This window comes from Abramis brama, assembly GCF_963993115.1.
Source record: "Abramis brama genome assembly, chromosome: 20".
Taxonomy (NCBI): Eukaryota; Metazoa; Chordata; class Actinopteri; order Cypriniformes; family Leuciscidae; genus Abramis; species Abramis brama.
In genome coordinates this window covers 12,197,476-12,223,157 of record NC_139982.1, presented here as the reverse complement: position 1 = coordinate 12,223,157, position 25,682 = coordinate 12,197,476, and the positions used below count along the sequence as shown (strand labels likewise).

General features: G+C 37.2%; 1 protein-coding gene across 4 annotated transcripts; it reads right to left on the bottom strand.

The window, feature by feature from the left end:
* Positions 1 to 1,120: 1,120 nt before the first annotated feature.
* cdk10 (cyclin dependent kinase 10) lies at positions 1,121 to 23,870 on the bottom strand. 4 transcript variants are annotated; one of them, XM_084095049.1, is made up of 14 exons: positions 23,614 to 23,870; positions 21,966 to 23,142; positions 21,799 to 21,871; positions 21,622 to 21,693; positions 14,744 to 14,846; positions 14,534 to 14,615; positions 11,227 to 11,294; positions 10,125 to 10,177; positions 8,284 to 8,353; positions 8,131 to 8,190; positions 2,714 to 2,837; positions 2,066 to 2,205; positions 1,792 to 1,844; positions 1,121 to 1,448 (listed from the first exon to the last, which is right to left on the bottom strand). In XM_084095049.1, the coding sequence occupies exons 2-14, from the start codon at positions 22,053 to 22,055 to the stop codon at positions 1,354 to 1,356; spliced, it is 1,083 nt and encodes a 360-aa protein (XP_083951175.1). In that variant the 5' UTR covers positions 22,056 to 23,142; positions 23,614 to 23,870; the 3' UTR covers positions 1,121 to 1,353. The 4 variants fall into 4 exon arrangements, with proteins under 4 accessions (XP_083951175.1, XP_083951177.1, XP_083951176.1 ...); XM_084095051.1 differs by having other exon boundaries at positions 21,786 to 21,871; positions 22,910 to 23,142; XM_084095050.1 differs by having other exon boundaries at positions 22,910 to 23,142.
* Between the last annotated feature and the right edge of the window lie 1,812 nt (positions 23,871 to 25,682).

The following is a 25,682-nucleotide window of genomic DNA, read 5'->3' as shown; positions in this document are numbered from 1 at the left end:
ACCCATAAGCCTTTGGTTAATCTTCTAAACAACAAATGAAGACATTTTTTCATGAAACCTGAGAGATTTCCGTCCCTTCTAATGAAAGTCCAGGTAACCGAAACTAGAAAGATTCAAAACGTTTATGAAGGTGTCGTAAAACGAATCCATATAAATAAAATGATTTAATCCAAGAGATATGACTGTTGTATGTGATGAACATATTTAATTTAGGCTTTTATTCCTGATGATCAAATGTGCTGTTTATTAATAAATGTTTTTGGAGCTGTAAACTCAGTGTGCGAACATTACTCTTTTTATTCTTATTTACATACATAGAGCACATTAAACAAGAAGCTTGTGTGTGCAATGAAAACCAATGAGGTTTGTTCTAGTGTATGAGGCAAGCACATTTCACATTTGTGTGGTAATAATAATGCTTAAATTATATCTGTTCATCACAACGTCAACATATGATTGTATGTTCATATGTATACGTTTTACAATTAAGCTCCATAAGCTTCTTTCAAGTTTTGGTTCCCTGGACATAAAATGGAATGACAGAATCTTCTCAGAAATGCAAAACAAGATATTTTTAATGAAACCTAAGATTAACGAAAATATTATGGGTTTGGAATGACATGAGGGTGAGTACATGATAGAATTTTTAGTTTGGGATTAAATGTCCCTTTAAATGTGGTGTACCTATCCAGGTATTCATTTTATGTGGCAAAAAATTAGGATACTCCACAAAATCAGCATTCATACTGATACTGATATTGTGCTGAAATGTTATTTCAAGTGTAGATGTACATATATTTGTTTTACTAGAAAGCATTCATGTGAAATTCATTACTTTCTGCCAAGCTTTATCAGAGAAATACATTGCATTGCATATATCCAATTAATTCTGAGAATAAAGCTGCCGGGACAGACTAAGGCCCATCGTGTCTCGCACACTTAACCATACTTTCCAAATCATACTTTTTTAAGCTCATTCTAGGCCATTGGTTTATCAAAACTACATTTCCCAATGAATTCTTCTGTTTCATACATTAACAAAAAACAGGTTAAGCCCACAATCAACCCAGCAAAGGGTTACGTTTTTATATAAATAAATCACATAAAAAGTGACATTAGATTGTATTTAGAACAGTTTTTTAATATTTGTACAAAAACATGCAGCAGCATAATTTAAGTATAACTAGCTTAACAAGGATATTTGTATTATTTACAATGTATCTTGTGTCTAAGTCTGAACTTTAACTTGTAATTTGCAAAATATCTTACAGTATAAGAACACAAATTTCCAGTTGGAAAGTGAAATTCCTCTGCGATATCTGTGACTGCCGTCACGCATCAGGCCGCAGAATATCATACTTTGCTTCTTTTGGACTGGCTTTCATTCACAGAACCACCCCGCTTGTTTCTATGGTGAGGAAACGTGGGCATCAGCTCTGGTTCACATGCTGCAGAGAAACATGGAGAAGCATCAGCAAAATCTGCTTAAAACAGCATCTCAATACAGAGAAATGTGGAACACTTTATCATAAGCATTTTTTTATATTAGTCAATTTATTAATAAGTGTTTAAATTAACATGATGGCAATCAAAGGTTGTATTTGTTAACATAAGTTAATTCACTGTGAACTAACATGAACAGCTGAATTTTTATGAACATTAATACATTTGTTACAGTATTTATTCATCTTTGTTAATGTTAATTAATACATTAACTAATGTTATAACCAATGAGACCTTATCATAAAGTGTTACAGAGAAATGTGTAACACTAAATAAGCCTGTACTTACGCAAGGGCTTTTCCTTGAAGTAGGAACTTTCCAAACAATCTTTAGCTGTGGCTCTATAAGAAACAGTGCAATATTAAATAGCATGACTTTTTTTTTTTTACACATAAACATCATTTTAGGACCATAAACATCTACTGTTTGTCACTTAGATTCAAGCTAATGCATTTAAAATACATATCTAAATAGAAAAAAAATAAAATAAATTCTCAATAGTTTTCTCTCTCTCTCTCTCTCTCTCTCTCACATATATATATCTGAAATGTGTTTATTGTACCTGCGCTGTGGGTTGTACATGAACAGAAGGTTGAGCAGTCTCAGACCAGCTTCTGATAACCAGGTGAACTTGTTCTTTAAGTTGTTGTAGGGCTGCTTCCTCAGACTGTACTGCCCAACCAGAGGTAGACGCGAGAATCCCTAAAATTCACAAGAAACTCCATATTTAGTCCCCCTGTGGTGAAAATCAAATTTTTAATGTTGTTAAAACCAGTTTCTGGTTCAAACATACAGTATATGGTTAAATTAAACCAGTATTTCCACTTGCCATTGTACGTTTACTATAGTAAATCTATACTAAATTTGGCCGAGTGGATCTCTGAGCTTGTGTGATTATTAGGTGGGGCTCATTTGCATATTCATGAATCCGCGTATACTAAATGAAGCAATTACATTCAAGCTAATTTAAGGTATGAAGAATTTTTATTTTCACAGAAAAAAAAAATGAAATATGTGAATTTTGGTGGTCAAAAATTTGTTTTAAGGGATACAATTATTGACTATAGGGGGACTTGTTACCAGGAAAGACTTTGATGCTACAAGCGTTTAGCTTGTAGCATCAACGTACATCACAGTTTTTAAGTATTTTTTCGCTTCTAAAACACACTTCCTACATTTATGGATCTCATTTTGAAGCTGAACTCAGTACCGGCCAGATGCTCTCATTGGGTGTTCCCAACAGCTGTACGATCAAATCCACCTGCTGGATCTCTGAAGCTCCAGGCAGAAGAGGCTTATGGGCAAGAAGCTCAGCAAAGATGCAGCCAACGGCCCTGCAAGAGGAGAACACAGACATCCGTTCATGAAGCGCTGAAAAGATTCTGCTCTGGTTTGTGGGAGTCCAAGATCAGGAAAGGGAGAGAAAGAGCTAAGAAAGATCTACAACCTAGACTTTAAAGCGACAGATTCTGATTATATGTAGAGTAACCGCTGATAACTTTTAAGTGTCACTCTCGACAAAATTGATGACGTTACATTTTGTTTTGAAGGAAAGGGTGTTTTCTCTCACTCTCACACACACAGTACTTTGATCTCTCTTGGGTGATCCGATCACAATTGGCCAGACAAATCATTGTTTAGACCTTTTAACATGCAACTAAAATGTGTCTTCTGTGACTTTCTCTAATCAGATTTTGAGTCTCTGATTGCATATATTACTAGGCATAACTATGTCACTGTGTGTTGATAAAAAAAGAAAAAAAATGGTGTTTTCCCCCCATATCAATTTTAATCTTAGTACAAACATCAGAATTCTCAGTTGTTGTAGAGATGTAGCACACTAAAGTTTTTTCCTTTTTTTTTTTGCAGTTAGGTGTTTATTTTCATGTAACCAGCCATTTTAAACCCTTTTAGTGCAGCGGCTGACTGCAGGGGTGGAAAGAGTACTGAAAGAAAATACTCAAGCACAAGTACCATTCTATTATTTTCCAAAAATTGTAGTGTGGGAAGAGTTAAAGTACTTGTCCAAAAAACTACTTGAGTAAAAGAGTATAGCTTATTTAAAAGTACTCATGAGTAGTGAGTTGTGAGTATTGAGCTGTGGATTCCACACCCTTATAATAAACACCGTAATCACTGAAATTCACATTCTCTTTTGAAGTTTGTCAGAAAGAATGAAGAATATCTATCATTAAACAGTTTTAATTTTGACTTTTTAAAATACATTACTGATCAGTGATAAACTGTATCTAAAACAACAGGGAAATACTACAAAGACGAAAAGATGAAAAAGTTATTTTCAGTATACTCATCATCATTTTAATTAATATATAAAAAAAGTAATTTTAATTAATGAACACTGAGTGAGTTATTGTTGCACATAAAATTTCAATGTTCATTATCAATTTGTAATTCGTTACTTCACACCCCTGTTGACTGACAGGTGAGTAGGCAGCAGGTGGTCACATGTTTCTGACACATCTCCATACATCATCTATTTAGTGCTGACCACCTGCAATCAGATCATCTGAGACAGATCGTAACACAATGCGTCAACAGGGTCACACTTACACAGTACATACCACAGAAAGACATTCACATCATGAACAAAACAAATCGCCTACAAACCTTCTCTTCGAAAACTCACTCAGGTCATTCATGTTCTTTAATGCAATATGACCCATCTGATACTGTATGACCCGCCTGATAGTCAAATAACTTTTGAGTGTAATGAGCCAATGGACCTCGCTGTATATGCGACGAAAGTTACTGGGGGAAACGCTCCCAGCAGCCTCACAGAGAGCATCCTTCAAAACCACTGCAGTCAGTAGAGAGCAGGCGCTGGCGTGACCTTTCAACGTGATGAACGTTCAACGGTCCCTGTCCGTTTGTTGATCAGGTCAATCCGAACTATTGAAGGTAAAAAGTCTATCAATTTTTTATTTTTTTTGAAAATGACCTATCGTTTCGCTAGATAACAACCTCTTCTTCAGCTGTGATCGCGTACAGCCCATTTAAACACTTCAAAGACTTTTGAAACTGCATTGATTTGGACTTAAAAACGATGGTAACCAATGAAGTCCATTGTTAGAAGAAAAATCCAGAAATGTTTTCCTCAAAAAACATAATTTCTCTCCCACTGAGGAAAGAAAGACATGGATATCTTGGATGGCATTGGGGTGAGTAAAGGATTAGTTCACCCCAAAATGAAAATTTCCTAATAATTTAAAGTAGCCTAGAAATCTAGAAATGTATTTTGCAGCCAGAGTAGCCTAGCAACTCTCTGTTGACTTTCGAGCTGCAAAAACCTAAATTGGGTCAGGCCAATCACATCGTGTGTAGAGTAGGCGGGGCGGGCTTAACATAATGACGACAGAGTTGCGACGGTTCCCTGCTACTTGAAAACAAAGAATGGCGGCTGCTGGAGAACAGCCTTTCGAATCGGCTTTGGCCGCGACTCTGGAGGACTTGGAGTTAAGTTTTTCTTTGAGAAAAGAGCAAAGAACGGCACTTAAGTCATTCTTAAAAAAAGGAAGATGTGTTCGTAGTTTTGCCGGCCAGATATGGCAAAAGTTGAATCTATCAACTAGCTCCGATGTTGGGAAAACGCTCTGGTTGGTCTAGCGCTGTCCTATTGCGTGCAGAGGGTATTTGAAAGACAGCCGTTTACCCCGCCCCTCGGATTGAGCCGTCTATGGTGAGTTGCCAGACCTAACATCTTGATGTAGGTCTGGCTTGCCAGGCTACCTTTAAAGACCTGTCTCTTAAGACAATGATGACTGTACTGGAAAAACTTCCTAACTTAATCTGAGCTTGATTTTTAAAGTGTTAATAATGACACATGTGAGTATATGATCACATTACATACAGTATAAAGCCACAATATCAAATTTGACATAACAGTGTTTAATTATTATTACCATTTCCTTCAAAAGTAGCGGTTTTGGTCATATGTTCAGGGTTCGTACACTTTTTCCAAGGTCAAATTCAAGCACTTTTCAAGCACTTTCCAGGTCCATTTTAAAGCTTTTTCCAGCACCTTACACTACCGTAAATTACATACCAATACATAGTTAAAATTCTTATTTAGTGTTTTTATCACATCAAAAGAGATAAACAGACAAATGTTTCATAATAGCAGAGGGCTGCATGATATAGAAGAAAAATGAGATATGCAATAACTCATTAAATAATGCGATATTCAATATGCGATACGATAATGTTTAAAGTGTGTCAAATTAACTTAAATTATCTTTAAAATGATATAACCTACACATACGCGTTTCACATTCTTTTTGTGATAAGAAAATATCCCTACAACTTCAAGACAGTGAACATCACTGTACCATAACACTGTTTTACTGTAGCATAAGAAGTGTTATTTTAACATCACTGGGGTTTAGGGGTTCAGGTTATCCTATTCCTACATTAGGTTTAACAACAGAAACTGATTAATCAAATGTAAAAATAAACACTGCTTAGTTTTCACTGCATGAATTAAATATACTGATTCTTATTAAAGCTACAAAAGTTAGCCTATTCAGCCAAAAGCAGTGAGTGATTTTCTTTGTCTTTTGTAAATTGACCCGTTATTGCAAGCCTTTGCGATATGCAATTATGCATATTGTAATATATACATTTGCAATATTTCGATATATTGTGCAGCCCTAATATTTAAGCCAATCACAAGTTTTATTCTTCAAAATGTATCACTAAGTATATGAATAATATACTTTTCATTATATTAATGTCCAAATATTGCTGACCAGATAATGTGATTTATAGGCTGTAAAACTGAATTAATTTCAAATATGAAGACTTAGAAATATTCAGAAATATTTGACAGGCCTTCCCGTTTTGGGACACATTCTTGATATAGACAAGGTCTGAACAATATCTGAGTGCACAGGCACCTGCCTGATAAATGTATTTCATTGCCAAGATGTCTTGGGCCAAGACATAACGTTAGCTAATACGTTTACTGGAATAGAGCAGTGTAAATATTGCACAGGGCCATCCTAAACCTTACAGTAACAGTATACTACTTATGACACTGACTGATTTCAGTTCAGCAATCAACAACTGCTGTTATGCACTGGGCTAACGTTTGCAGGTTAATTTGCACGTTACAGTTCTGTAATTTTGGCAATGTTCACTGCATATTCCACAAATGAACATAACGGACATGCAAAACTTACATTACATTATCACACCAAGTACTCTCAGTCACTAATGGCCCTTTCAGATAGGACGCAGACCGCGCTGCGCTATGAAATGAAACCGATATATTTCAATGGCTTGCGCCGCGCGACTCGGACCAAAGCGGAGCTCAGCGAGCTCGCGCGCACGCCGCGGTCAAAGTTTAAAATAGTTCAACTGTTGCCGCTGCGTGGCCAATAAAAACGGTGCATCCAAACAACCGCGGAAATCAAAATGAAAACTCCGCCTACTTTTGCTCTGGCCAGCGTAACGGAAATCAATCTGTATCTGATTCTGAAGGGCTAAATTTTTTTCTCCATTTAATAAAGAACTATTTCGTCAGAAAGATATTTCTTGTGAAAGAAATACAGTTACAAATTCAAGCATTTTCAAGCATTTTATCCAAAATTCAAGCACTTTTCAAACCTTGAAAACACAACATCAAAATTCAAGCACTTTCAAGGATTTCAAGCACCCGTACGAACCCTGTATGTTGTGAGAGGTGTGGGGGTCCAAAATTTGCTTTTCCCTATGTAACAATATGAGGTAAATCCGGTCCTGCCTCCAAGTTGCCCACGGAGGAGGCAGACCCAGCCTTGCTTTGCTCTTTGTCCCGTTCACGCTTCCTGTACGTGGACCAAACGCAGAGCTTCAGGACCTCAGACCAGCTCTTTGTCTGTTCTGCCAGCAGAACGGAAAGGCTGTCACCAAGCAGAGGTTGGCCCACTGGATAGTGGACACCATAGTCTTGGCATATCAGGCCCAAGACCAGCTGTGACCCCTAGGGGTGCCACAATTACTGTACCACAGCTGAACAGCCGGTACACCGTCTCGGCTCCTCAGCGCAAAACTGGAATGTGTGAGTGTAAGCGCTCTTCCTTATATACTCGCTTCGCAAGGCGGGGTGTGCGATGCAAATCTCACACGCCAATGTCCATTGGCTTGTTTAGTTTACACTCGAAGGTTGATTGGGCTGTCAGGCGAGATCCCAATTCGTCAGTTCAGTTCTGACGTAACGTCTCCATTCCCTCCTTTAGGGAACGGGGGTTACACTGACCTAGAAGTTCTTATAATTGTAGTAATAATAGCAGTAAGAGTAATAATATCAAAGCTGATGTAAAAATAAAGGGGTGCTAGATACAGTTGGTGACTTAAATATATAAAAAATATTGATCACACTTTCACATTTTTTTCTTATACCTATTTTTACTGACTTATTTGTTTCCATTTTGTACTCAGTGACCAATGGTATAATTTCCATTGACGGCTGCCTATCCGAAATACTGGCTCGAGACACACATCCAAAAAGCTTATGTCTTTAAAGACTTTCCGTGCCTTCTGCTTCTTTCCACTCTGTCTTGACTAATATCTAAAAGGGTAATCTGATTACACAAGACTTTGTTCTGGCACTGTTTGTCCAGTTCTCACCACATGTCCAGGGCAGTCGTCTGAGTTTTGGTCCCTAGGAGGAGCTCTGGTGCACGATACCTGTGAAGAAAACATTGTCAGTAATGGAAAGAGGGATTTGATGGATTAGCGGGATGATAGAGAGACTAATCAGCCTGAAGTTTATCTGCTTACCACAGAGTGACTACTCGAGGAGTCATGGGCTGTAAAGGGATACCATAAACACGCGCCAGACCAAAGTCAGCTGAGGAAAAAACAATCAGACATCCATTACTGACAGAAAACAGAAGTCCACATACAGAGTAGCTCATTGAGTTCCTGATTCAGAATATGTGGGTGAATCTCATAAAACCTGCCAAGAACATTGTCTAGGTCATAGTTCACCCCAACATCTAACAGTTGGGGGGGACAATAAACATAAAATTTCTCAAGAGCAATTTTTGAAAGGGACACAAATAATACAGCCAAAATTGTACTTGTAAGGATATGTGTACAGTGGACAACAACACGCGGTCATATTATGATAATTAAATTATCTTGCGTCCTCCACATAGTATTTTAGGTTACGTCTGGGAGAGGACGTAGTCTGTAGTAAGTCCACTGATCTGCCACTTAACATTATATAGAGCAAAGCCCTACACAACGGTAGATCTACACTACATTGGCTTATCGCCATGTTAGTTGTAGTGGGTGACTTACTATCCAACAAGCTACGGTATTAAACAAGCTACCAAACAAGCTAGGTAACGTTTTAATTGCCAATACAGCGGACTCATAGAAAAATACATTGGATATCATCATTATTTTATTTTATTTTATTTTAATTTATTTTTTTATTTTTTTATTTATTCATTCATTCATTTATTTATTTATTTATTGATGACTAGAAAATAATCACTTCATCCAATGTTTAAGTGAATAAAATAAGCCTAGTTCCTCAACTACTGAGAACTCTCCCACCGGACTTTTGTGTGTAGGTGAGGTAAGGGTTGCCAGGTTCACAACAAAACCCTCCTAATTGCAACTGTGGGATTACAAATTTAAGAATCTGTTTAAGATCTGCTGATCTTATGTCCTTACATAACATAATATTACATGAAAAACTAAGGTAGAGAACATTGAATTTAGCATTTAAGGTTATGATGATGTTATCAGCTGTTAAGCAAAGTTTCAAGCAAGAGATTCCTGCCAGTCCTGTTCGCTCTATTGTCAGTTAAATGAGTCAGATTACTGAGACTCTCACCCTTTGTCTTTAATGGGTCTTGGAGCCCCTGTCCCAGTCGTTGAATAGTTATGCTGACTGGATTAGGATTGGTAACACTCTAGAGTCTGGGCCGGGTTCCTATAGCTGTATACTTCATTTGCATGCTTTAAGGTCGTCACCCAGGTGCTTTGTCTACATTTCTAAGCACTGCCCTCTAAATGTATATAAACTACAATATACACTGCCTTAGTTAGACTTGATGACTGCAGCTACCGACAGCTTGTGTTGCCAATAAAGAATCCTGCTGATGATACAACCAAGTCTCCTGGTCTTCACTTTGAGTTTCCTACACTACTCAAAACTATCCCAAAACTAGCATTCTGGAGGGTAAAATCCGTTTTTTGGCAGGGTTCCCCTGGTATATCGTGTTATTGGTGTCGATTCAACCCGTGGACTTCAAAAACAACCTGGGGCAACAGTGTAAAAGTAGCCCAATTCTGCGGGAAAACCACAGACTTGGCAACACGGCCACAGTGGACCAAAGCACTGTAAGGCAAGGGAGGGAGGACTCAAAATGTTTCTTTTTGACCCATACTACTTACTAAATTAAGTAAGTGAGGGGGGGTAACCCTCAGATGGGGTAGGTCCCGACCCCCCTGCGATTTCTGCCTATGCATGAAGATAATCAAGCCTACTTGCAAGAGCATTTTCACATTATTCATGCCAATTAAATCTCATTTCCCACTCAAATTCTCACTATTCTCTAAATTTTATTTATATATATAAAAAAAGTTTATTTATATTCACTCACCTATCTTAACACAGCCCTTGTCTGTCATCAGTAGATTGGACACCTTCAAATCCCTTTAATAAAAATCATAAGCATCAACATGAGAAATAACGAAATTCATAATTTAAGTTCCACATTATTCACACTGGATAATCAGTATACAGTGTCTGTCAAAAGTTTGGAAACATTAAAATATTTAATGGTTTTGACATTTGCATTTATTTAATCAAAAATACAGTGAAAACAGTGAGTAATATTGCAAAAAATTATTAATTTAAAAGAACTGTTTTCTATTTGAATGCATTTTAAAATGTAATTTATTCCTGTGATCAAAGTTGAATTTTCAGCATAATTACTCCAGTCTTCAGTGTCACATGATCCTTCAGAAATCATTCCAATATGCTGATTTACTCCTCAATAAACATTTCTGATTATTATCAATGTTGAAAACATTAATATTACTGCTTAATATTGTGGAAATTGTGATGCTTTTTTCAGGATTCACTGATGAATAGAAAGTTCAATGAACAGCATTTATTTGCCTTAGAAATATAATAAATAAATAATAAATAGAAATCTTATGTAACATTACAAAAGTCTTTACTGTCACTGTAGATAATAGTATTTATAAATGCATAAATACTGTAAAAAATGTACACAGTAAATGTAAATTCTCTCTTTTTTTATTTGTACCACACATTTTTTAATGGTTTTATTGTTTCCACAAAAATGTTAAGCAGCAAAAACTGTTTTCAACATTGATAATAATAAGAAATGTTTCTTGAGCAGCAAATCAGCACAGAATGATTTCTGAAGGATCATGTGACACTGAAGACTGGAGTCATCATGTAATTTAATCATCACAGAAATACATTACATTTTAAATGTATTCAAACAGAAAACAATCATTTTAAATTGTAATCATATTTCACAATATTACTCTTTTAACTGTATTTTTGATTAAATAAATGCAGCCTTGGTGAATCTTTTGACAGGTACAGTAACATTCAGTAGCAGGGGCTCAAATTATTTTTCACTCAGTGTTCACTGTGCAGTTGAAGCAATAGACCTGAAATGTCTAACTGAACAGAACAAGCTTTAATTAATATTAGTACGCTCTGACCTGTGAAGAATGAAGTTGTGATGTAAATACTCCAGTCCTTTAAGCAGCTGAAGAACTATACACTTCACCTGTGAAAAGCAAACAAAAGATCAATACAGCTCCTTTATAAACACGCATACAATCAGATTTGATCCTAAATTCCATGGCTTCCATCCTCATCAAAAGTGAGAAACAAAACGGGATTTTAAAACCGATGTGAAAATGTTCTTATGCGTATGCCAGCAGAAGTGCATGCATACAAACTTTCTGTGCTTATATACCTGACATAATTTATTATATCTATGGAAGTAAAATAATGTCAAATGTTTTTGAAATAAAAAGCCTATTGAATTGCACTACTTGAAAAAAAATAGGCATTGCATTAACCATGCTTGCATTTTTATGGGCTGAAATTCAACATGGTTGAATATTTAAGCTGTGAATATTTCAATTAAAAACATTTCAAACACCTTTTCATTATTAAAAATTCAATATTCCATAAATCCATATTCACCTTTCATATTTCACTTCCAAAATATTCAAACTGTTTAAAAATACAACCAATAATATTCAACAGGCAATTTTCGGGCCATTTTATTTCGCTTTGCAAAATTCGCTTCCACAAATTCAGTGGTTCAAATTCGACAGTAAATTCAACATTGACGTCCAGGAACTGCAGGAAAAGCAATAGATTACCGAGCATACTCTCCATCTGCTGTTAGTCAACCTCACCATCAGATGGTGCAAAAGCGCTTGTTGTTGACGAAGACATTCATTCATAAAATGGAAATGATTATCTGTGTCAGTATGTGCGGAAAAGATGATAAACACACAAAAGCTGTGTGTTTATGTTTCATTCAATAACTTCATTGTTACTTTCCCTGTGTATTCTACATGTCATCAGCTTTCTCTACCATGAACAGGATTATAATCGGTTTTCCTCAATACCTCATACTCAAGGATTCCCCTTCAGTTGGGACAAAACGCTTAACGTAGCTTAATGTACTAATACAGTGATATGAAAGATCAATCTTGCACCTTATTGGGGAAGTAGGCTGTAGGCTACTATATAGGCTACAGGCAAGCATGGACTCAGAATATGGACTTGACGCGCAAAGTTTCATGCTGAGCGTTTCGTGATATAGGCTACTGGCGATATACATATAAGCCTACTGGTGATATACATATACTTATATACTATATATAGTATGCCTACGTGTATTGCATTAGCTTAAACTGTCATAGCACTTGCATATTGTTGTCCTATTGTTAATTTAACTGTAAATCACTTTGGATAAAAGCGTCTGCTAAATTACTAAATGTAAAATTGGCTTGACATTGGACATTCGCACATTTAGGGACCGTCTCTAAAGTTGCATACAACATTGGCATACATGTTTCTAACTTCAATAGCAAACTTAAATTTATTTGAATAAATATCAAAACTCCAAAGGGTGCGCATTATGCCTGAGTCTGACACTACATGAACACTTTACAGTTGGTTTTATGACTGTAAGTCGTTCTATTCAAATGCTATCGGAGTTAGAAACGTGTATACCAAAGTCGTATACACTTTAGAGACGGTCCCTAAATGTGCGAATGTCCAACATCAAGCCATCTTTATGCCAGTCTATCACTGGAAAACGCTCAGCTTTGCGCGTTATTCTGAGTCCATCTGCTTGCCTGCGATTGGTCTTTTACATCACTGTAGTCCATTAATCTACGTTAAGCGTTGTATATGTCCAGAAGTATTGAGGGAAACCCTAATAGCCTGCATGCAGCACATCGCCACAATATAAAGTTAAGGCAACTAAACAACCAAGAGAAATATATGTCAACCTCAAAAATGTAACATTGGATCTGTACATCCGCATCGGGGAATAACATTATAATCTCGTTCACGGCAGAGAAAGATGCATGTAGGCTACACAGGAAAAGTAACCGTGAAGGCACTGAATTTAACATAAAACAGCCGTCATAATAATCACAAATACACTTACATTGCTGTAAATGAGTTTTATGAATGAATGACTTGCTCTAATTTTGCTGGTCTTCGTCAACAACACGCGCTTTTGCACCATCTGATGGTGAGGTCGACTAACAGCAGATGGAGAGTATGCTCGGTAATCTATTGCTTTTCCTGCAGTTCCTGGACGTCAATGTTGAATTTACTGTCGAATTTGAACCACTGAATTTGTGGAAGCGAATTTGCAAAGCGAAATAAAATGGCCCGAAAATTGCCTGTTGAATATTATTGGTTGTATTTTTAAACAGTTTGAATATTTTGGAAGTGAAATATGAAAGGTAAATATGTATTATTGATTTTTTAATAATGAAAAGGTGTTTGAAATGTTTTTAATTGAAATATTCAAAGCTTAAATATTCAACCATGCTGAATTTCAGCCCATAAAAATGCAAGCCCTAAAAATACAATGCATTAAAATGCAAGCATGGTTAATGCAATGCCTATTTTTTTTCAAGTAGTGCAATTCAACAGGCTTTTTATTTCAAAAACATTTGACATTATTTTACTTCCATATATATCTAACATAATTTACTAAAATGTAAAGATAAATAGAGAATCATGTCCAATATGCACTACTAATATTATTATATGCACACGTGAGCAACATTAACTGCTTTGTGATAATTACATCACTGAAATTAATTCTTCTGAAATTAAATCTAATTCTAGTTTATGAATTTTCTTGTGTGTGAATTTACACATACACACGTTGGCCAGAAACTGGGCCATGCCCAGCGTATATACACCCATGATGATGAGCGCCACACTCCTTATGAACCATAAAGCGAAATTCTGTATTCTGCCCGTTCTGCAGATGGAGTCAAAGCGCTTGTTCACTTGAATTAAAGATGAACTGCAATTTATTAAGAGGGATGCAGTTAAGGACATTTTTGTGCGTACAGATGTTTTATAAATCGTTAGTAGGAACATTTCGAAAACTGCTAATGCTCTAGCCAGAGGAAAGAGCTCAAAAAAGCACGTCTATTTAAAAATTCAAAATGGCAGAAATTCTGGTTGGGCACAAGTTGAAACCATAGTAAGCATTTGACTAATTTGATAATCAAGTATCTGTATTGCACATTCATATTGATAAAACCATACACATGCCGCAGACTGTTGCTTCTTTCTGTATGCATTTAACTTCTACCTTATATGTCTTCTTTTGTCTCTGTCTAGTATTTGCAACAGCCAAGTCAAATTTCTCATAGAGAATTCTTAACATGTCTTTAAAAACCTATTCTGATTTCAGACTTATGGCAGAGCATTTCAGTGTATGAAGATGAGGTAATTCATCAAACGCACCTGAGCTTCAGAGAAAGGTGACTGCATGTTCTCTAGCAGACTGGCGAGATCTTGCTCACAGTAACTCATCACCAGAAAGAGGCTGATGTTAAAAATAATAAGGCGTTATGAAATAAGACAAGGTATAACAAGTGTCAACTTAATTACAAATACATTTCATACAACTCTGTTTATATCTGTGAATGAACAGTTTATATTTTCTTTAGTCACCTCTCCAAATGGCTTCCCACCACCACCTCTTTCAGCTCTACAATGTTTGGGTGTCTCAGTCTGATCAGCAAGTTAATTTCCCTCAAACTGCTGATGGGAATCCCTAAACATACATAAAATAAACACCATATAAGGTTTCTGTTTCTTGCATTGTATTGTTTATTAACAATATTTGTATTTTTTTTTATTATAAAAATGTAAAAGTGTAAAATAATTGGTTCATGTTACACTTAAAGGGATAGTTCATTACTCGCCCTCATGTCGTTCCAAACCCGTAAGACTTTCGTTCATCTTCGGAACACAAATGAAGATCTTTTTGATAAAATCTGAGAGCTTTCTGTCCCTCCACTGACAGCTACACAACTACCACTTTACACTTCAAAAAGACAGAAAGCTCTCAGATTTCATCAAAAAGATCTTCATTTGAGTTCTGAAGATGAACGAAAGTCTTACGGGTTTGAAACGTCATGAGGGTGAGTAAATAATGACAGAATTTTAATTTTTGGGGGAACTAACCCTTTATTATGTATTATTTACTCAACCTCATATACTAATTTCAAACCTGTACTTTTTCCATGAAACACAAAAGGTGAAATTTAGCAAAATGCCCAAGCTGCTCTTTCTCATACAATAAATGGACAATGGGGCTATCAGACACCAACAAGGACAAAAAGCACCATAAAAGAAATCCATATGGCATGTGTGCTATACTCCAAATTTTCTGAAGTTAGGGTTAGCATTGTGTGTGGACACAAATTTACAAATCTTGCCTTTAGTCTTGACTCTCAAACTTCCATTCTCACTTTCACATTAAACCCTCCTCTAATATTCCCTCCTCATTATCTTTTATGACACACACCAAAAACTTTCAAGCTAGCAGTAATAAAACCCCTTACCAAGAAACCACAACTTGATCCTGGAGAATTAGTTAATTATAGGCTAATCTAAAACCTCCCATTTTTATAAAAAAGTATTACAATTAAAACTCAAAAACTGTAAATTTTTTTTGCTTAGAAACAGCATCAGTTTAGATCAGTGGTTTTCAATGCTGGTCCTGGGGACCCACCACTCTGCACATTTTGTATGTCTCTCTTATCTGATGCCTGCTATAAACTACAGACAGATTTCAGTAATCCTTTAAAATCATTACAGATTACACAGTACGATATGGATCTAATAAACTTGGGTGCGACATGTATGTAGATTGTACCGTGATGACACCTACTGAATCATAGGCTACGACTGATAATAAAATTATAAATTATAAAAATTTAAATAAATTATAAATTAAATAAATGGATGCGTAAATGACTAGGGAAAAGATGCCAACGTGGAATGCCAATTTTGTAAATAGAGCTTTAGGTAAGTAGTTTTAAGCTTAAAGCCCATGTTGCAGGTTAACCACCACTGTCGATTAATGGGTACATAAATCACTCAAGATATCATTTTTAAAATGTCTCAAAAATGGTCTTAAAGATCATTTTTTTACGTTTTTGGTATTAACGTTTTTTTTTTGCGCAATTCGGTGATGACGTCACGTTGGGGAGAAGTGGAGGAAAGGTAGCCTCAGCCTGTATTAGAACTATGGAGAATGAGTGGAGAGTTGGTGTAGTGTCCTGGTGAGTTACCATTTAGCAACGCAGCAATGAGCACTGGAGCAGTCTACGAGCAGCAGTGCACAATAACGACACATTTTTTTATTTAATGTCATTGAATAGCACCGAGTGAAAAATCAACGTTTTCTTTATATCTAGTGGCAGTGATCATGACGTTAGTTCAGATAAGTACCGCTAACCTTTGTCATAGTGTCGTAGTACTGGTAAACTTTGTCTTTGTCATCTAGAAATAGAAGGCATCATGCTAGCTATATGGGCGTTTCTAAGCGTTTATCTCTTCCTCCGGTGAAAACGTTGTTGCAAACGTAGCCGCCGCGTGTCTGTCACTGTGTTTGGCAGGTGCTTGTGTGGGCGGTGCCGTCCCATGGAAACTGTATTGGAAAGCTTGTACTGTAGGGAAGTGAGTGCATTTTGGTCGCTGGTCGAGGAGCTCACCCCGCGACCAGATGTCAGTCTACCTACTATATATTTCTATCTATTTATCTATCTAGCTGCTAGCTATCTATGCTAACGTTATGCTGTCTGCCTATCTCTTTCTATACTAGCCTATCTATCTATCTATCTATCTATCTATAATATTCGTTATCTGAATACTCTCGTCTACCACTCGTCTCTAGTCACTCTCAATGCTCTCAAGGCGGGCTTTGGTAAATTCTCTCCCCAAGGTGACGTAATGCAATGCATTGTGGGCGAAAGGAGAATCGTTGCAAACCGCTGTAAGATAGTACCTACTTTTTCGTATTATATTCCGTTTTGTGATACCCAACAACAAAAAATACAATGGATAACAGTTTAAATGTTTATTACCAACAAGCAAATTGCACAAATTCGTTGAAAAATTTACCCTGCAACACGGCTTTTAAGCGCCATGTCGCATTGATCAATACGCCATTTAATTTTTGCATTTTGACGTAGATCGTAGCGGCAACACACTGTGAGATGATCATGCTAAATTTCTGACATTGTCAGGAAATGATTACAGGCTATCTTTGGTCGCAGGACCATGACAACAGCCGTCTTTGAACCGCTCTCACTGTACGACGTAGGACCATCATTTAGTAGCAACGACCACAAAAATTGCCACGATTTCGTATGGGACAGCCCAAAATTGATTGTTTCTGGACCCCTCACAGTTGTGTAGTGTGTGCTCACAAGCAAGCAAAAGGTCTCAGACATTAGCTTGGGATGTTGACTCAAGGACTTGTGAGCCCTGAGTAGCATGAACATCCAAACTATAAAATCTTATAAATGTATGTGGAGAGGACCAGCCTGCCGTATCACATACTGTACTTGTTATAAGGGGGCGCCCCTTGCCAAAGCATTCTACCCTGGTAGAATGGGCCCTCATAGGCTAGAGCAATGGCATCTCTCACCCAGTGTGACATTGTTTGCTTGGTGGCAGCCGCACACCGGTTATGACCCCCTTAGCAAATGAAAAGCTCTGCCTCCAGCCACTTGCTAGTGCGGTGGACGTAAGTCTGAAGAGCACGGACTGGACTAAGTCAGTGAAGTTTCTCCTGCTCCAGACAGAAAGCTTCAAGAGTGATCGGATGTACGGTCAAGTAGTCAGGGTGATCATGCAGAATAGCTTTCACCATTCCCTGGGTAAAGTCTAAGCAGGATGGTGAGGTTGACAGAGCCTTCAAGTCCCCATTTCTCTTCAGTGAAGTAATTACCATCAGAAAAATCATTTTGAGAGTCAAAAGCTTGTCAGGTGCTGACTCTAGAGGTTCGAATGTGGTCTCAACCAACCCCTCAATAGGGGACTGATAATAAAGTTTCACTTCTCCAGCAGAAACTCCAGTACTGAAGCAATCTGGCAGTTAATTGGGTCTGCATGACATGCAGTACACCACCTTTCAAAGACACCCCATTTAGTGGCATAGATTCTTCTCGTGGAGGGAGTCCTAGCACTGAGAGTGGTCTCTATGACATCAGCTGAAAGCCCAGAGTCCCTCAGTTGCCATGAAGGTCCCTCCTGTTCGGTATCGTCCAGTGGTTTATGTTGTGGTTTATGTGTTGTCCACCCGCACTAGGACATGGTAACCCCTTTACTGGTGGGAAGTACTTCAGGGCCAGAAATACAGCCATCAATTCGAGACAACTGATGTGCCAATCGAGATGATGACCTCACCAGATCCCCCGGGCTGGACGGCCACCTAAGACCGCTCCCCCGCTCATATGGGAAGTGTCTGTCGTGAGCATCTTGCGACGACAACACGCACCTAGAGTGGGACCCAAGGTGAGGAACCGGGGTCTGAGCCGCATAGAAAAGGAACGATGTCGCAGCGCGTAAACCCTTACCATAAACATGAATTTTATAAAGTGCAAGAAGCGTTCAGCATGTGAATGTCCATAAACTTGGATTTTAGAAAGGGCACAAAGCACTCAGTGCATGCCCTTGCCCTTATTTGCCTTTGGGGATTGGACCTTAGATGAAATCCCCTGGCTTTGAGCCACAACTGAAGCAGTCTCATGTGTCAGGGATCCAGGGATCACCGTGGATGCTGTTGCCATGGGCTGCCAGGACTGATGAACAGTAATGTCCAGACGTAGCAGGATGTTGCCACACTCTGACGAGCATGTGTTCCAGTGACGTCATCGTCAGAGGTTCAAGTTCAAGGCCAATTGCATTGGCCTGTTACAATACACACACTATTCACAGCCGGTCACACACAAAGTGTTCCATAGCGCTCAGCGCAGCATTGAGAGTAGCTTTTGAAAGGGAACATGTTATTAAATGTTGTCTTTTGTTGGACAAGAGGTTCGTAAATGCATCTTATGTTTGGAAAGTGTTGCTTTTAAAATGCATGTTATAAGCGAGTCAAACTCGCAGTGCTTTCAGATGAAGCAGCGTTTACTACTAATCACAGAGCCATGCTTCACTGACAAGATGCGCATAAATAATCTCAGCCTTTGCAATTTCATAATCTAGATCAGTTTAAGCGGGATTTCGGATTGATTGCGATTAATCGTCCAGCCCTATTATACACTAATATATACAAATTATATTGTGTGTGTGTGTGTGCATTCCCAATGTGCTCTTAACTTTATAAGCTAAAGGGGTCATCGGATGCAAAATTCACTTTTATATTTGCATAAATGTGTATTTGTAGTGTGTGGACACAACCACCATACAATGAAAAAAATACATTCACTCCTCAGAAAGCATAAACACTCAATAATCAAGGCGTTTAGATTTTCTGAGCAATATGATGTCATGTCGCTCATGCTCTGCCCACGACCGCTTGACGGACTGTCCCGTATTAGCATATTTCCGCCTTCAGCCATTTGTATACTATCCGCCAAGGCAGCACTTTATGTGTCTTGTGTCGACACCCCCCATGGAAGAGAGGGGTGGGGTGAGCAGTTGCTCATTATCATTTAAAGAGTCATGTACCGAAACAAGTAGCTGTGAACAGAGCTGTTTTTGAGGAGGTAAAAAGGGTGTTGTTTTACACAACATTTGAGGAATTTCAACCAAAGTATGTTACAAACTTTACATGAAGACCCTAAAGAATAATACCAACTTGTGGAAAATGGGCATCCGATGACCCCTTTAAGCACTTTACATAAAGCATTAAACACATTTCTTACTGTACCTATGAAACTTTTAAAAACTTAATATGAAATGCATGACGACAATGTGTGTAATACATCACACCAAAACAAAACAACTTGAATTATTCTGTTTATACATTAACTCCAACTCTCCCGCCATAATCTAGATTTAAAATGAATTGTGATGATTCGCCCTCCTGGGTCACATGACCACAAACGATTAAATAACTTCCTTGAAGTGACCATCACATGTTCCCTTTGCTAACGGAATTGAGGAAGGGATTTGGTTGTTCACTTTCTTTGGAACGCCATTATAAATGGTGTCCCCTTCCAAAAGTGCCATTTAAGGGTGAAAGACATGATAAGTGGATCAAGTGTGTTTAATTAGGGTTGAACTCTGCAGGGCTGTGGCCTCCAGGAACTGAGTTTTGCACCTGTTTTAGATCCTGATCAAGCACAACTGAGTGCCACAGGGATCAGTATTTCACAGTATCTGCTTCCCTGGGAAAGATTTTCACCACATAATCACATGTATTGTCACTTGATGGCTGTATCATTACATCATCTTCTACAGCTAAGAATGTAAATATGTTGTGCTTGATAGCAATTTGCTTTTGATAATCACATTGTAGAACCACTAATCAATGTGTTCTTAACTTTTAAGATTATTGCAGTGCTTTATTGGGTTGCTGTTCTGCAAGCTCAATAAATAAGCTCCATTTGGTGCAGCTGCTAGAGTGCTTACTAGATCCAAGAAATATAAATAATAAACATAAACGATCCATTTTGCCCCACCCAATTCTGAAGCTCGTATCAGATGTACATTTTCGGCAGTTCTGATGCGTGTGCAAAGTTTTGTGAGTTTTCGAACATGTTTAATAGGCCCTCAAAAATGCGATTCACTTTGGAGATGATGATGTCCGGTGTTGGTGTTCGGGCCCTAAAGATAAATATCACAATATCAATTTAAAATTGGGGGATTAAAAGACTGAAATACTACCGTAGCTCCCTGATAAAGAATGCTTCAACCTCTAATTTTTACTAGGTTCACGTTTTTGAAGTTTACACGGAGATGATAACGATTTCAAAATTTTTCAAAACTTGTACCTTGGAACCTATTTCAAAGTTTGCGTTCTCGAGCACAAAACACTGCTGTTGTTCAAATGAATGGCCAGAACACATTAAAAGTTAATAACTAATGATTTTTTACAATGGAAGTGAATCAATCAAAAACTTACTTTAGCTGGACAATAACTTTTTTCTAGAGCTGCTGTAAAGCCAAAACAATCTCTGTTACTGTAATTTCCTATTATCACTGTAAAGCTGCTTTGAGACAACCTGTATTGTTAAAAGCGCTATATAAATGAAGGTGACTTGACCACAAAATGTATAATTTTCTATCACAGTAAGGATAGATATCATGTAGCTGTGTATTGTGAATAAATTGACTTGTATACATGCAAGAACCATTGCAGTTTCTTCTTTTCCCTATCTGGACAAAACTGCTTTCAGATTACTGCAATATGGTCCACTTTCATTGCATGAAATAGAGCAGTAGCCTAAGAAAATATTTCACGATCTTTTTTTGTGTTTCATGGAAAACGAAAATCATAGTTTGTAACGACATGAGAGTGAATAAAATCTGACAAAAAAATAATAATTTTTGAATGAACTATTTTCCCTTTAAAGTATCAAACTGACCATCTTTCTCTTTATCCATTCGCACTTTCTTCAGCGCAACAATTTCATTTGTCCTTGTATCACGTGCTCGGTCTGTAAAACCACATTAATCAAGAAATTATTATATTTCTGTATGCCACATCACAGACATAATGATGCATTATATTTAGCATTATTAGTCCTGCCTGTGAGACTCACACACGATTCCATATGTTCCCTCTCCAATCCGATTCATCTTCTCGTACTCCTTCACACTCCTGCATTTCCCCAACTACACACACATCACGCACAATTACTGCAATAAATGTTTATGTTACTCTTGTTTTATAATACAAATACAGCTTATAAAAGACAGCAGGTCTTACCCGTTCACTGTGGGGTATTACAAACGTCTTGTTTGTTTTTAAGGATTTCAGCTTTAAAGGCTCTAGATCTGTTTCTGCTGTGCTTTCCATCTCCAATCACTCCAGATTCGCCCGGATCAATGATTAATATAACACTTTAACGTTTCATTACTGTAAGTATTCACGTAAAGACAGAGCAAATCTAACTTCGTACAGCTCAAGAAACAAGCGGAAGGTAACTCCGTGAAAGCTTACAGTCGCTCATTTGAACGTCCACATGGACAACCGTCAGCGTTTAGTGAGTTTATGTTCTCGCACAACACAAATGTAAATCTGATAACTGAAAATAAATATAAGACGCTGTACATTAGGAGGAGATCAGGCAGTACATTAGCACAATCACATACTGAATAAAAAAGCGACTTCAAGACAGAGTATTTGTAATTGATTTATTTGTTTTTGAAAGGGAGTTATTTTTATTACGTTACCTTTTTGTTGTTTAAATAACAAGGGATTGATGGTAATTTAAGTAAGGTGTATAAAATGGACGGAGGGTAGCAGACGGTAGGCTATGTGTCTAAATTATTCATTTTTATTTTATTATTCTGGTTTAGACACAATTCAGCTTTCTAAAAAAAACCCACTCAAGACAACGCTGTCACGTTACTTTTTACATTAGTGTATGGCCAAGCTTCTTCTCCTTCTTCTATTGTATTGGCTTTGTATTGGATCGTTAAATGGAAATAGGATTTCCAAATGTACCCGTACCAGTCCTTGAAATGAATACAGAACTGTTTTGAGTACAAAATAAAACAGTCCTGCGATTTGAATGTCTCTCAGTGGAGAATTCTGCTTTCTGAAACTTTCTGACCCTCTGAAGGAAATTTAACTTTAAATGGAAACAAGTCATTAGCTCGGTAACATTTACCCCCATGACTAGAATAACTAACATTTTCATTTCATACCTCATTAAATCAGACTGTGCCTTTGATAAAACGACCTCGACCAACAACCACAGGACTTCCCATGGGCCGGGGCTCTTTATTAGCTTCCTCTATTTTCAGACTCACTGGCCTTTCCAAAAGGTTTTCTCGAGATGGAGTTGTGATGATGATCATAGGTATAACAGAATTATTAAATGATGAAGGTGGTGGTGAAGATGATAATGCTGATGAATCCGTGCTGAGAGACTCCTCTACTGTGAAAAAGAAAAAAGTACATTTTTATCTTTCTTTATCAGCATTTTACAAATTATTAACAGTGACGTGCAACCACCCATTAATTAATATAAGCCTTATCACTATATTGGAAGTTTGAATTTAATTGCTTAGCTATTACAATCAGTAGCCTATTGATCGAAAATGGATTCACCATAATGTAAAATATTTTACAGTAGGCTATATTTACCATTACATTATCATAATGTCATATTTTAGTGTGTTTGTTTATTTCTCTAATCACACAAGTGCACACTAAATTGGATTACTGGGAAATTTACGTCAGAAGAAAAACATTATAGATTAACCTAATTAATCTGACACAGCAGGACAAACAATATTGCATACAGTAGGCTAGTTAAAAATTAAGTTAATTCAAATTAATGTCTAAATGGATATTTTAAACTACGTCTCGTTTTTGAAACATAAAGCCAATAAAACGGTCGCTTTACCTGGGAGAACCTGCTTTCTTGGCGCAGAGCCCATTCCCCATCACGCAACGCAATGATTCTCTCTGTAATAATTCTGTTTGTGAATATTTCTTTCTCCTACTTTGGCATTTCTCGCACCGGCATTCTTCCTCTTAAAGACACTGACAGACGCAATACTTCTTCAGCTGCACCACCACACAACACCGCTAAACACACTCCCCGATCAGAGACTCCCCGAGCAGTTTAATCCGATGCCTCGGGCAGGTTCTTGTTTAATGAATTAAACACATACAGAGCAACTACTGTTACCAAAATGAATGACTCAAATGACTCGGTTCTTTTTAGTGAATCAAAAGCAAATCTTTCACTATTTATGTTTAACTGTGAACTTTTTTTTATTATTCTTATTTTTTTTTTTAGTTTGTTTGTGTTTTTGTAGTAAAGAATGCATCAAAATGTTGGATTTATGCCACATTTAAAAATACCATGAAAGTCATTTGTGTAAACTTTTTTAATTTGTGATGACACATTTCCACTACATTTTAAGTTAGAAATGTTGAACCTATAATTTAAACACACAGGCATTTCACACTGAATGCAACAAAAACTAATGGACTGAATTTGTCCCAGATAGCAAAATTTGTCTGGCCCACCTCTGGGCCTCATCCTTGCTTCAATTCTGGCCCAGTTCTGGCAGGGTCCCCGGCCCAAAACTGGCTCAACACACTGAAAACGGACTCAAACAACTTCCTCTGGCCCAGATGTGGCCCACACCCTGTAAAATGACTCTTATTTATTGATATGGCCCAGGTCTGGCCCAGGCACTGTAAGACAGATCTGGCTGAGAGTCGGCTGGGTCCCCGGGCCAGATGTGGCCCAGAAACTGGCAGACAAACACAAATTCAACCATTTAAAAAGATTAAGGGTTTTTATTATAAAATTAACAAATTCACTTTAATATAAACATATTAACAATGAACAAATACACTATATTAACATTTATTAACAACACAATTTTTAAACCACAAAATAACAAGTAAATTATATTTACTGTATATGATTAAAAGAAAAACATCATTCTCTTTCACACACAAACTCTCTTTCACTCTCTTTAACACTAAATAAATTCCTTTTGCAAATTTCAAGTCACCATTAAATATATAACGCTATATACAGTAATGACTGTTTCAAAGCAGCTTTACAGGGATAAACAGGAAAATGATCAATGATGCAAACAGAGTTCAATTTGGCTGCAAAGCTGCTCTGAAAAGAAAATAGTGTCATTGTTCAGCTGAATTCAGTTCAGTGTTGATTCAGTTCTGTTCAATAACTGTATAAAGTATATCAGTTATAAAAAGAGTTCATTTTCATTATTAAGCAGCTCTGCAGAAAACAGTGATGTCATCGTCCAGCTCAGTTAATTTCTCATTTAATGGTGTCAATGCAGGCAGATCAGTAATGTTAAGAATAAGTATCTCCAACTAAACAAACCAGAGGCGACAGTGGCAAGAACCCAAACTCCATCAGTGACAGAATGAAGAAAGAAAAACAGGCTCAGTCGAGGGGGCCAGTTCTCCTCTGGCCAAACAACGTGTGTGTTAGGATTCAGGCCACTTCACAAGTCAGATTGTGGATTGATATCATTCAGAGTATTTTATTCAGCTCCTTTTGCTTGAAGATTGGAAAAGATTACATCAAGGTAAAAGAGTAGCAAAACTCGAGAGCATGTAGATGTGAATTTGAGAACTTGTACAATACATATTTGTACTTGTACAATAAAATTTACACTCACAGCTCCAATGTGAAAACCTCAATTAGGCATTTGCAACTTCTCAAATCTGCCATTGCAATTTTTTTAATTGCCCCGCCTTTCACTCTCACCGCCACTCAGTTTGCAAGTGCACAAGTTAGTTACGCATCTAATATATCACGAAAATAGTTGCAAAAGTCAGTGCGTGAAGATTTGAAATAGCAATGGCAGATATGAGAAGTTGCAAATGCCTAATTGAGGTTGTACTGCGAATGAAAGAATGAAAGAATACAAGTTTGTGTCTGTCATTGTATTTCTGTGAATGGTATTTTACACATTT